Source organism: the organism of the source record quoted next, unplaced genomic scaffold (assembly GCF_019419815.1).
Source record: "Pyrus x bretschneideri cultivar Hongxiangsu unplaced genomic scaffold, Pyrus_bretschneideri_v1 Contig16, whole genome shotgun sequence".
In the NCBI taxonomy this organism is placed as follows: domain Eukaryota; kingdom Viridiplantae; phylum Streptophyta; class Magnoliopsida; order Rosales; family Rosaceae; genus Pyrus; species Pyrus x bretschneideri.
Window position 1 is genome coordinate 2,150,910 of NW_025999457.1, and position 14,438 is coordinate 2,165,347.

General features: G+C 36.1%; 1 protein-coding gene across 1 annotated transcript; it reads right to left on the reverse strand.

Moving 5' to 3' along the window:
• Positions 1-82: 82 nt before the first annotated feature.
• Positions 83-13,694, reverse strand: LOC103965238 (RNA cytidine acetyltransferase 1). The gene is given in 27 exon segments (XM_009378260.3): positions 83-524; positions 628-693; positions 1,730-1,855; positions 2,031-2,159; positions 3,452-3,599; positions 3,670-3,739; positions 3,838-3,928; positions 4,050-4,229; positions 4,640-4,733; positions 7,010-7,047; positions 7,163-7,225; positions 7,227-7,340; positions 7,567-7,619; positions 7,699-7,798; positions 7,877-7,964; positions 8,078-8,201; positions 8,584-8,672; positions 8,910-9,046; positions 10,387-10,485; positions 11,183-11,276; positions 11,412-11,545; positions 11,638-11,748; positions 11,991-12,164; positions 12,652-12,774; positions 12,880-13,051; positions 13,152-13,243; positions 13,492-13,694. Coding segments are annotated over 27 exon segments (3,075 nt in total). The 5' UTR covers positions 13,597-13,694; the 3' UTR covers positions 83-263.
• Positions 13,695-14,438: the final 744 nt, after the last annotated feature.

Consider the following 14,438-nt stretch of genomic DNA (forward strand, 5'->3'; position numbering starts at 1 on the left):
ATGGCTCGATCATGTTAGTTCAGATTTTTATTTCGGCTCACTTTGGAAACAAATGAAAGACGAAGTTGAGGTCACAGTCGAATTAAAGAACCAAAATTGTCATCTCCTGATGCATACCTGTTCTGTTTGTGTCAAAAATACATCGTCATTGACGCAATGAATGTTATAACAGTTGCATACATGACTATCACTATTGCCTCTGGTACCTTAAAGTGACTTCTTACTGAATGTTACAATAGTTGCATACATGACCGTCACTAATGTCAATGTTTCTTCTTTTTGTTGGACTTTGAGCTGGAGCCATGCTCATTTTTACGTCGCTTTTCCCCGCTCTTATGACTCTCTCTCTCTTTACCTTTATCCGTTCTGTTTCTACTTGATTTCACACTAACGAGACCACCAGCCGGTAAGTTTACATCGCCATTCTGTAATGCATTCTCAAAGTCTGCATCTCTGTCCCCAATGGCATACTGCTGAAGCAACTTGGGATCTAATGATTCATCTCTGTTGGATCTCACCCCGTCCTGTATGTGCGTAGTCAAGTCAGCCCAACTCTTGGAATTCAGAACACAGGAAAGAGAAAGGTAGGTCGGATAACAGGGAAGGTAAGGAAGGAATAAAGCATACCTCAACTTTTCTTGCAGCATCATTGAGATCATCATCAACAGAGATTTTGTGAGGTTCCAAGAGAGTCTGAACCAAAATTTCCAAATCAGAGTGGAGTTACAACTTAGGCAGAAGAAAAGCACAATAGCATACATACATGCACACAAATTTTATAATGTAATAGGCGATGTTAAGCTTAAACAACTTCTGTTGCAAAGCTTTGCTCGACTGATCAAATAAATAAGCGTATTGCTGCTAGAAACTACAATTGAGTTTATGTTTCCATTCTCATTCTCATTGGGACGTAATAGTAATCTTACACTTGCTGGCAATAAAAGATGGTTATAAATAGGTAATGAACCAAACTACTGCTTGCATGCTGCTTAATGAAGCTCAGCACAAGCTCGTTCAAGGTACCCAAATAAGCTAAACGAGCCAAGCATCCAATCCAAGATTGTCATGGTCAGCTCTTTAGGCTCACAAGCAAATCATCCATATCAACAGGCAATATCCGTGTAGTAGTCCCACATTGCATAAAAAACAAAGTTGCCTACTTCTTATTAATTTCTTGTTCTCAAGGATGATGAGGTCAACCAAGCGCTATCAAGTCAGTTGCAAAGCCTCACATGTGTGCAGGAGTTGAGGTCGAGACTAACTAAAGCCTAGTTATGCACAAAATATACATACATACATACATACATACATACATATATATATAATTTTTATCATCTTGCAATATATTTTTAAAAAGAACTTCTCATGCGAAGATCTATACATTCATAATGGAAAGATGTTGTAGTGCATATTGAAATTCCGTACAACTTAATAGACGTGTTGGAATTGTGAAATTTCTCTCTATACGTAAAAAAATTGTTTCTGGTGGAGATTGTATGCAAAAGAAATGCAAAAGTGTAAACTTAACGATAACATATCAAACAAAATAGTTCAGGTGCGGAGAGAATTGCTTTCACCAAAGTGGCTCATGAGCAAAACACGTCAGTATCATATTGTTAAGCCTACTGAGAATCATAAAACATTCTACGACGTGAAAGGAAATAGAAACCACCAACTTGTCATGTATTTTCCATAAGAACAAAAAAAGTTACTGCTTTGCTTAACTTACTTCTTTTGGTTTAGGAAAGGTTGACTCAAGGCCCTCAGATGCAATAGCATATAGATATTTGTGAAACTTTTTCATAACTTTTATAAAGAGAGACAATATTTGCTGCCTTTCCAATTTCATCAACCCCTGGAAAACATGAATGTAAGTAAAAATTTACACCTGATAAAGAATGAAATAAAGGGTACAAATGAAGCCACCAAGAACAGTGTTTTGTCTTTGCAAGTGAGTTTTAGTGCACGCTCACATCTATGTGACTGGTATAGCCAAGCAAACCACAAGAGCAACAAGTAGAGAAACAAACCTCAATATAGGAGATATCTTGATTTTGTAAGCCAATGCAGAGCAATATGGAAGCCTGGGCACCAGTCAATGTCACTGGAAGCTTCTCTTGGAAATACAGATGTGAAAGCGTTGGAACAAGATCCAAAATCTGTAAAACAAAAACATAAGTTTGACATATGTATAAACAAACAATAACTAGAATACAAGAGGATCTCCGTTTATAAAATAACACTTCATTTCCAAATGGACCCCAGGGTTTAAACTGTAATTTTAAATAACAATTCTCGGGTGATTTAGCATGGTGGATAGTTAAGGATGAAAATGCAATAATCTATGCCTAACCGGAGGAAGACATGTTGGCACATTCAAACTGGCTGTTTTTCCGAAAAAGAGAAGGAAGCAAATAATCCACTCAAAACCATAATCAACACAAATAGACCAACACGGCCATCGATCATGGCTGCACTGCACCTTCCTGAGAGCCTCCAAACAAATGGGTTCACTTCCCTCAGGGGAATACCCACGAGGGGTTTAGCGTGGGAGGGGAAAAGGAGGGGTCTAAAAGCCTAACCATTATTGATTTCATCTTTTCAAGCAACTCTCTCATCTTCTTATGTAACACAGAGAACAGGGTTGAAACATTGGCCACAGAATTATAAACACAAATTACTTTAAACAAATCCTCCTCTCTAACAAGCAATTTTGAACTTTATGTAACACAGCACGGGATGAAACATCGACCATAGAATCCTAAACATAAATTACTTGTAAAGTAAACAAATCCCCCTCTCAAAATAGCAATTTTGTACTTTCAATGTTTTATTTTTTGGACTTCCCAACTGCACAGATATATACACGTAGATAGATAAATAACTGAACACAAAATGTCCTAATAGTTCACTTTGAAAAAGATTATCCATACAAAATTGCAAGAGTAATTTGTATCACAATCATGTTATCAGACTGTCCATAGTAAGAAAACAAATATTCCAGCACTGTCAATTATCATAATCACATAATCATGTTGTCACATTGAGATGATAATTCTATCGCAATGGAACACAATTTTTCCTTTTTTCCTTTTTTTTTTTTTGTCAAACGATAGATTTTGTTAGATTAGATGTTAGATTAGCCACCGACAAGGTTCGAACCCACGCCATCATGCAAAGGCTCAACTTCTTTCCACCATTGTTGTAAAGGGCCACTTGCGAATACAAATTTTCTTTTATTCTTTTTTAATAAAGGAAAGCATATTTTTGTAACGCAAATATTTAATTTTTTCTAAAGGGAAGGTATATTTTGTTTTGTAATGCAAACATTACTTTTTTTTTCTACCATGAATGCATGGAATCAATTGGTAATCCTAAGACAAAAATCCCAAAACAGTACGTAGCACTATGATGGGCACGTCGGCAATCAACCATTGTTCAGAGAACTTACCATATGAAAGTCAGCAAGACTGCTGGTGTAGGCCTGTAGTCGCTTCATATCATAAGGCGAAAGTAAGTCTGTGATTGACTGTAAGAATCCATCTACGGTAGACGATTTGGGCTCTAGATCCTTGTAATTGATCTTAGGATCTAAGATGCTGGATAATTACAAGTTAGTATAAGCACTTGAACAATAAGCACTTATCAGAAGGAAACTTTTAATAGTACCTCATAGCAAGCCTATAATCCATTGTACGAAAACTATAACCCAATAGTCTCAAAAATCTTCTCCTGAAATCTGGGGTAGCCAACAAATAATCAAGCTGTGGACTGAAGTACACAAAATCTGCAAAAATCTAAATAGAACAGAGGTTCTCCAAATAAAAATGGGCCCACCTAGGTAGAATGGACGAAAATCACTGGTTTCAAGTTCATCATTCTTCAAAGATTTGAGGACCATACATGTATGCTCCCCAGTCACAGCACTCTATTACATTGAAAAGAAATGCAAAATTATTGTTTAATCAATCATTCATTCACAAATGATAATATTCAAAAAACAGTTAACGCATAAATGATTCAGTGTCAGGAGGGGAATCCATCTTAACTGGAATATGTCCAATATAGAATGGAACAAACTTATGTTTCCACCAAAACCGGAAAAGGTCCAATGTAAGCCCAAAGGAGACACCAATATAATGGAGTTTCTCTGGTCGCCTTTCACGAAGATGAACGAGCAAATGAGGAAGATCTGTTCTAGGTTTTATACTTTCTTCCAGTAATGAAACCTACAAGTAAAATAGACATAGGTAACATTCAGATAAACAATATCAAGGCACAGGAGGCATGTTGATTAATCCCAAACAAACAAACCAATACATGATATACTTTGATATCACTATGATTAAAATTAACACGATAAATGATCATTCACAAAAGTTAGTTCAAATTATATTCAAACACAGAAATTTTTTACCAACTCAAACAGGACGAAGTTTAACCAACTCAAACACTTCGAGAGAACAAGCATTGCATTTACCACAGACCTCTGACTTACAAAACTGTCCTCCAACAATAGTTTTCAATAATATGTAGAACAGTCTCATATAAGCAGTTCTCCAACCTGTTAATTATAAATATTTAAAATAAAAAATAAAACGAAGCACCAAAGAAACTATGCTGAGTGATTGTAGTTGACCTTCTCGGCAGCTTCTGTGACTTTGAGTGGTGGAGTCTCAACAACATCTTCAATGTCCAGTTCAGAAATAGGAGCAAACTGTCCTTCGTAGTACCTGAGGAGAAATAAATCCTTAAAACTCCCATTTTTTCAAATATAAAGCATAAATGTGAAGCATCAACTTTTAGAACCAAAGAGATTCAGTGAAATGTTAGTATAGAAACTTTTTATCTCAATAATGAAGTACTTATGAGTTCCATTATACAAGAGCAATGCATTACACATATTACACACATTCCTTATGTCTAGATCCCCAACAAGAGCAATCCAACGTCACCCACATAGCACATGATACATACCAGAGGTATCACTAGAATGTCCACATCAGCCACTCCTTATATCTGTGTCCCCAACAACATTTGCAGTAATAGTAGATGGATTTATGGGCCCAAGGAATAACAGACATGTTTGGGTTGAGAGATAAAAAGAAGTTCAAGAAAAAATCTAGGACCAAAAGTATACAAGGTCAGAATCAATGTATGATATAGAAACTGGAAACTTCCTCTGTAAGCTTTCCAATTGTATTTCTGAATTAATTAGTTTGTACACTGTGAAGACATATATATAGCCTTTGGCTATTTACAAAGATACCCCTTAACTACCTACCTTATAACAGTTCTAACTAATCACAAACATTAGCACAGCTAAGTACATTTAGAGATAACAGACTATTTTACAGTAACTGAAATGGGTGACTTGTCATTTTCCCTAATATATGACCTATATAAAAAGGTAGAATAATTTGTGCAGTCAACAATGAAGGTCTATCTTTAAATTATCATCCTAAAAATGCTGCTACTTATGTTTGTTTGTAGTGTTTTCTCCGCTGGAAACTTCAATTACCAAGAAAATTTCCAATCATTGTTTAAACATACAAGTGTAAGCTCAACTGTTGGCACTGCAAAATCTTGGCCATCGTTTGGATAGAAATAAACTATAGAGTTTCTCAAGAATAATAGGGATGAGATGGATTTTCTTCAGGATAGCAACTTCCTAGATGTTGAAAAAATACGCCCACTAGACCTTGTTCTTTAATGTAACCAATGGCAATAGACTAAACTAGCAAATATAGAAAAACGTAGAAACACACAAGAATTATACTGGTTCGGTAGAACTTTTGCCTACGTCCAATTGTGATTTCTCTAGGTAGAGAAATCACCGCTCCTTTGATTAATAATAGAGATTACAGAACTTTTGCAAACACTAGAACTAATCTCAAAACTCTCGGCTGTCTCTAGCTGTTTTCTCTCTAAAAATTAAGCCTTGCCGCACCCTATTTATAGGCATAGGGTCGGCTTACATGTCCCAAGGCTGATTGAATTCCTATTTCTAAGTGGACTAGGAAATTACACTTATCCAAATCCAAATAGACTTCTAGAAATCCAAACCCAAATTGAATAAGGAAAACTGAAATTCTTCCCTAATCCTTCTAGGACAAGAATCGGCATACCTCTAATTTTCCTAAAACAATCCTAAACCAATTAGGACATATTTGACGAGCCAAAATCCTAACACTAGATGTGTTCATGGATCCATTGTCAAAGCAATTCGGAACATGCCCGCGGTTTGGTTTCTCCAGACAGGCGGGGTTATAATGTTCACTGTAACTGTTCTGAAGTAAGTTCTAGTTGGACTCCTTATCTTTTCGATGGACAACTTTTCCTTTCCTTTGAGAAATTCGGAAATTAGCCTTGCTTTAGCGAATTTTTCCCAACTCTTAGAAATATAACCCAAACTTGGATGAAAAAGACTTAAGTTCCCCAACATAACCCCTCACCAACTCTGCTACTCTAAACCTTTCCGTATCCAACATAACCTTGTTTTAATATGGTATCACTTCCAATCCTCTATATTTTTCCACTTATTTCTCCAACTACCATCATATGACTTGAGAGATCTTTTGTGAGAAAGCCATCTGCATATCAAAGTTGAAATCATAGATACACAAATGGTGAAACTAGAAGCATGACCCATGTTCCAAATTCAAGTGATCATTCTCCTGCACCAACATGGTGTGTTCTATAGCTTTCAAACCAAGTGAACTGAAAGCATGAAACTCACATTTCTAGTTGTGACCTTACGTACCCAAGTATTATTTTAAAATATATAGATATATGGTTGGTTTTGTAATCGCAATACACATTAGAAAGCAATTGAAGCATTGATTGAGGCCGAGAATCTTCAATCTTGTCATTCAAAGTGTAGACATATTGGGCTAAAAGAATCACTCAGTCAATTTTTCTCAACACCTTAGTCATCTACACACACATCCGGATCATGTGTGTGATCTACAAAAATCTTTAGGCAGCAATAACTGAAAGAGGAGCATACCTTGTCAATAGTTCCACTGCTTGTGATCCATATCCAATCTACAACAAACAAAGAAAATTAAATTACCATTTCAACAGATCCCTGGTTATAAAATACCATTTCAACAAAATTCTGGTGATACATATGGATTTGGGAACCATAAAGAGAGAATACCTTCATGGCACTGGGATGTGTAGCAATTCGTACAATCCGAGCACCTGAGAGACTGGGAAAAACAGGTGTCCTGAAATTGCTCACAGAATTTCCATGGTATCTGGTCACCAGAGGGCTGATGACCATCGCTTAAACTTTTCATTGCAGATTCACGAGAAATCTTTCCCTCAAGGCATACCTAAGAGCAAAATTATAGCACATAAAATGTTGAGCATCAAAGAATTTTTGTTTTATAGAAGATGAAGTACATGTTAAAAGTTTGTCCTTTCATGTTATTTCACATAAATTATAATTATAAATAATAAAAAACCCAATAAAATTTTGGGTATGCGTAGACATATTCTGAATTCAAATTGAAACACTAAAAGAAATAATAGTCCGGAACTAGGGGAAGACAGACAAACCTGAATGACGCACAAAATATCAGGAAGCTGATTTTTTGACTCATCAACAGGGCCTGCACGTGCAAATTATAATTAAGTCCAGCCAATATCGACAAAAGAAGAAAGACCAGTTCTAACTGGTAGCATATATACCAAGTAGTACAAACAAGTGGTGAGCTGGGGCATCAGCCATTAGTTGCAAATCATTTGGAGAATTTTTGTAGTGGGAAGCAACATATAGAGCCATCATTCGCTGCAAATATTAGAATATGTAAGTTTATTAACATGAAAATGAGAATCAGCAGTCAACGTTACTTGAACATGTAGTTACCTGTAAGAACAACTCACTATCTTTATGATATGAAAACAGTGTATCACGGTTAATGTAGTACAGATCGCACTCACTTGGTGCAGGTAACCTAGTAGCAAAGAGAGAGATGAGAGAAAGCGAGATCATTAATAAAGGCAATGGTTATAATGGAGATGGTACCACCTTCCTCAGTTCTGAATTTCTAAGCATAGTTGTTCTTACCCGTTAAGTTTAGGGATATAATTTGTGATATCCAAGCAAAGTAAACCATGAAGCCAGGATTCAATCAGATCACCAGAAGCATATCTGATAGATTCTTTCAGTTCTATCTTTTTGAAAAGCCGACCTACAGTAAGGGACATCCATCAATTCAGAAAATTGTCCAAAGATCACAAAATAGTTTTAAAATGAATATATTAATTACTCACTTGCAAGAGCCAACTGTTTGAATATTTAAGAAACAATAATGTTAGCAAATGTGTAAAGTTTCATTCTAGAGAAAGGAAAAAAAAAAAAACACCAGTAACCTAGTTTCTTACCCCGCAAATTCTAGCTAATTTAATTCTAATTTGCCAAACCCTCACTGTTACAAGGGATTCTGTACAAATTTGAAACATAAAAATTTGAAAATAAATTCAAATTTTGGGGGGATCAGAGATTTTGATCAACCCCATTTAAAAGCTGTCAAGATGAAAATACAAAACACAGCCAATGAAGGATAAGCATACCAGATACAGGCCCTTTAGCAGACGTTTGGCTTTGCTCTTCCAATTGCTGTATAAGCTTTAGGGACAAAGACCGACCCGTACCTTCATAGCTTTCAGTGTAAAAGAATGTCCTTTAGTATTTAAATAGCACATAGATTTTTTTGACCAAAAATTGCATTCAGAGTTAAACAGTTAAACTTATAAAATGAAAAACATCAAGCATGAGTAAAGGAAAAGTGGAAACAGTTCACAAAAAGTGAAAGAACTTTCATAAGACTGTTACATCCAACATAAAGAACACATGATAAGAATACACAACATGAAGGAAGAACATGGAAGACTCTTACCCATTAACAGTAGATGAAAGGAAGACCAGATAAGGACCAAGCAAAGATTTCACTACTGGTAGTGGAATAGCAGCTGCTTCATCAACAACCAACAGTTCAACTTGGGAAAGCTTTTCATGCTCATGTGGCCGTATATACTGCAAGGACAAGTACCAAAAGTAAAAAACAGCTAGCCCCCATAAGCAATGAGTGGTTCCAAGTTCTTTCTTTTAGGCTACATGAGGTATAAAGGTCTTGAGCACGTCACACTCTCACAGGCATGTTGAGTGACTCTATACCATAGATGCTGGATGATTGCCAGCAAAATACCTTAGGTTGACCAAAAATGTTGGTGTTTCAGGAACACGGTTTTGGAATCAAGCTTCAGTAATTACAAACCATCTAAATTGTGTTCAATATGCTCACACCAATAACAAAAATGATGCACTTGGGCACAAGTACAATAAAATTTTAGAAAAGTCCAGCAAAGATAACCACTAATCATATATGAGGGCATACACAACCCATGACATTTGATGGGCAAAAGGTGAACAAACTCATGGCAACAGTGATGCGGCTATCCAATAGAAAAATATTCTCTATTACAACTTGGTTATCACCTTTTCATGAATAATAATTACTCCATGTACTTGTGTTTTTACATCAACTGACTAATCAAAATTCGTACTGCTATTTTTTTTTTATAGAAAAACAGATTTTATTAAACAGCTAAAAAAATGTACAACACTCAGTGAACCAGAAGTCCACCATCAAAACGAAACAGCCCTAACAAATGCCTCAACATTCACCTCCATCATTATAAAACAGATCTATAACTATCTCACTGCAACTCCCCAATCTAACAAAATTACTGAAAATGAAATATCCGAATTGGTTGGAGAAAGAAGAGAGAGAGAGAGAGAGAGAGAGAGAGAGAGAGAAGCCATAAGAATGCCCAACTCTTTCCCAAGAATTCTTTTGTAAATCCCCACAATAGTTCTCAAAGATTCTTCTATTGCTCTGCAATGAGCTAAGTTGGGATGTACATAAACCCTAAAATTTTGAAAGGTTGAAAATTAACATAGAAGGTGATTTGCTTCAGAATCAACTAGGATAGAACTGGGCATATATATAGAGAGTAGACATAGTAGCACTTTCAGGGTATGGAATCCAAAAGGAAAGATAGGACCACAGAAATTTCTCAGTCATCTTAATTTGCTTTAGTACTAAGAATACGTTATAGATACACTTTCCACTGGCCCATCTGTACTTCAAAATAGTAAGTAGATTACATCCTGATAATAAGGAAGCGAATACTCCTAGTTTTATATCAATACTGGGCACACATTAAGAGTTCATCAATATGGAGTACTAACATCTGCATGTGAGTCATTACATGAAATTGTATTAACATAGTTACTACCCAGATTACAGCATTATTCTAACACCTGTTCACACAGCATACTACACATGTAACCAAATGTCCATATAATTTTACCTGAATTGTTTGTCTGTGCTGCTTGTATATATTGATCTGTACGGTTGCTTTCTTCAACGAAGGGTCACTACTTTTCTGTACATCATAATCTATATGTTCCTGTAAACATAGGTTACAATAGCAAGCTCAATAACTAGTGCGTTCGAAATAAATGATTGAAAAATGAAGAAAAGGAATGACCATATAACAATTAATGAAAGATAAAATGTAGTTCACAGAATAAAACATTCAAACACCAAAATGCTTGATAATTAAACAATTTCACCGTAAAAGCTATTAACTTAGCAGGAAAAAAAGTTAAATTCATCAACATTTGAATCATAACTAAACTGGTGAAGATAGAGAATCTACAATTTTCTTATCAATCAACTTTTCAGAAAATTCATTCCTCGTTAGAACCTTGAACTGACATTGTGGTTGAGACATATAAGATGAGTTAAAAAGCTAGGCCCCATAGAGTGCAGACTTATGTAGAGTTGATAATCCATAGGAAAACTAACACCTGTCAAATGCTCCTAACAACTCTATCCTTCCATATCTCCTAGCTGGAAGGAAAGGCGAGTATTGATCACATATGCTTGCATTACCCTTTTCAATTAGCAAATCTTGTCACAAATGTTTAGAGTAGTGTATGTTCTAAGATATTGTTATTTGCTAATGGTTGTGGATTATTTGGGAGTTAAATTTCACAAGAAGGCGCATATTGTAGAGGAAAGTGGATTTTTAATTAATAAGAATTAGATTTGACTGCTAAAGATCACATTAGAACCGCCCGCAGGAATACAAAACGACATACCTTATAGTCCAGTTGATCAAAACCCTTGCAAACAAATTCGAACAAGGTTCTTAAGTTCTCAGGGCTGGGTGCAGTTACAAAGATATTTGAATACCTGTGAAGATATATTTGTATTGTCAAAACATAGTACATTAATATGAGTGTAAACATCTACGCATACACAAAAACAGTTTTAAATGACATCTACACACACACAAACAGTTTTAATACATTGTAAAAGGCATACTACCCTGCAGCAATAGCTCCTGAAATTGCCAAACCAAGTGCAGCCGATTTTCCACGGCCTCGAGCAGCAAGCAAGGCAACAGTACTTCGGAGTGTCTTGTCCAAGATTGCATCAAGAAATGTAGCAACAGCATTTCCCTGTTGAAACATTTGCCAACTCAAACTTTGAGTCATATTAGTACACATGATAGAGACTTAAAAACTAATACAAATCAGAGAGAAGAACCTACCTGGTCCAACGTACAACATTTCTTTATTAAAGGGCCAACTGGAAAGGCATCACTCAGTTGCTCTTTTAAATCCTTCAATTCCCTTTGTGCCTCTGATATCCCTTCAGAGTCCTTCAATCATGATCAGAAGACAAGAAAAAAGTTGTCAAAGCTTCATTCACCAATAGTATTTTTCTTATAAGGTATTGAACAATGGTATCATGAACTCCTAAAAACTATCCTAATAACCATTGAGCTTAAACATATACTGACAAAACTATTTTTATTCTTTTTTCAACCTGGCATAAGATACTAGGAAAATAAAGCATGCCTCGGTTTATCAGTTCCTTCAATTTAAGATGCCAAAAGATTACCTCTTTAACTGGAACCGGGGTAATTGACCTCATATGAGATGAAATTGGTAAAATATTCAGCTCATCATCCATGACTACACATGATTTGCATGATGCAAGCGATAATAAGAAACGCTCGTTAAAACGCCCAGTAGCCTTAGCATGGGATTCAGTTCGAAACCTATCGTGAACATCCTGAAATCAAGAGGCAGTGATAAGACTAGTATACAGAGAGAACGAAAAAACAGTGTTGCAAATAAAACATGACATGAAAGAATTGCTATCAAATATAGTATGTGGTGCATGGCTATTGCTATATTTGTTCAAAGTACATAATGCAGTACAACTCAAATCTACTTCAACAAGTAAAACAATATTATGAGGAAATCCTAGTTGTTTTCCTCTTCTTTTTTGCAGTAGAATATGAAAAGAAACAACTAACCTACTTAGGTCGAACTGGGAAACGTATATGTCTAGCAGCATTCTCTTAAAGAAAGTCAAGCAATTCAATAAACAAAAAGTTTTCTTGTAGCCAAGCAAATCATTACAAATAAACTGGGAAACTTTAACACGGCTAGTTTTCCAGATTTAGAATCATATAATAAGCATAACCATGCCGGCCTAAAAACTAAGCATTATTAATGTGCATGCGTAAGAGAAAGATATATTATTATATGCATACCATAACCATGGTGTAGAGGTTGGTGAGTGAGGTTAGAGAACGAAGCAACAATATGACTAGTCCACCTCCCTCAACTGTCTCTATCGTTCTTGCTAGTAGATTTGGAGTCAAGGCCTCAAAATCCTTAACGCAGCAGAAAAAAGATCAAACTTTGTCTTGAAACTCTAATTAATTATAAAAAGGGAGTCGTCGGCTAAACCAGAAAAGTTGGTATAAGTTTTAAGTTACCTGAAGTATACACATTCCAAAGGTATTACCAAGAATTCTTTCTGAATCCTTGTACAAGCAATAAGTCAATCCCCCACTTTCAACAAAAAGTGAGAAAGGATCAACCTTCTCGGGATCAAGCAGTCCCCTCTGCATCATCTTTTTTACCTGCTTAGCACGTTTTTTCTTGTGACTGCATCAATCAAACAGTCAACGAAACGAATCAATACTTTTTAAACAAAATTCCGTGTTATAACAAGGTAAAGAAAGAAAGGAAGATAAAATAAACCAACCTGCTGAGCTCAAGCTTGTCCTTGTAGCACCACAAGACAGTCGGACGCGATTTTTTTACTTCATTGCTTAGCATATAATGAAGATTCACTATCTGAAGACCATATAAATTTCAATAAAATGTAGCCAATTTCGTCAGAACTAGTTTTCGGTTAAATTTCGATAAAATTTCTTTGTTTGAGGTTTTTAGTATTACTCAGTGAGTAGAATTTGCAGCTGAAAAAAACAAAACAAAAAACTGTAAAATTGGTACAATTTTCTGCCCAATTCAATTCATTGCGAAACTCCTCACTCCTCATCCAATAGGAATAGCAGATAGGGAATAGAAGAAGTTAGGAGTACCTGGTCACGGGACTTGTCGCCGACGATGACGAACATGGAGCGGTGCCGGTTTTTGACGCCATTGCTGATTAGGGTCCGGATGCGTTCGTCCACCTTCTTCCTCATTTTCTCTCTCTCTGCAATTAGGGTTTAGGGTTTATACTTGCTTTATAACTACGGCAGTTGTCCTCGGGCAGGGTTTAAGCCTTCTGTTGAACCAGTGAGCAAGAGACCAGCATCGCGGACATATATTATGTTCATCTCAGCCGTTGATTGGCTATCTTATGGCTGTTATCAAAGCTAAATATGAAAATCGAAAAAATTGTATTCAACTTGCGACTCACAATATATTTAGGGATGTGCTATCTACACATCTTATTTTATTTCTTACACACCTTTTGATAATTTATGTCCATTGATATTCTTTAATTCATCCGATCCGACGGCCAAAAATTGAAAAGGTGTGTGAGAAGTAAAACGGGATGTGTGGATATCACACTCCTATATTTAACCGAGGTCGGATTCTCTTTCCTTTAATTCCCAGCTCTTCCTCGTCTTCTCTCCAAGGTTCTTAAAAAATCTAAGTACTAGTCGGACGGTGGATTGAGGCCTAGCGCCGATGCAGCTAGGCGGATTTAATTAATAGGTAGTATAATAAACAATTAATTGACAACTCTCATTAACAGATTGGCTAGCTTTATTTTGGACTTTACTATTTGGGTGGACAAGCCCATTAAAGTGTGCGGAAGCCCATTAAATTCTCACTTAAGAAACACAAACCAATGATGTCGTTTAACCTTAGGTTATTTTAAAAGGTTACCATTCATCATCTTTTTCTTCTCTTCTCGACCTGCGCAACCTTTTTTTACCCAGATGGCAGAGAAGATGAAATGGTGCAACTCCAAAACCTTAGTTGATCTACTGCCTCCCAACGTTGCCTTGTCCCGCCTAGCCCTCGCCTAGCCTTA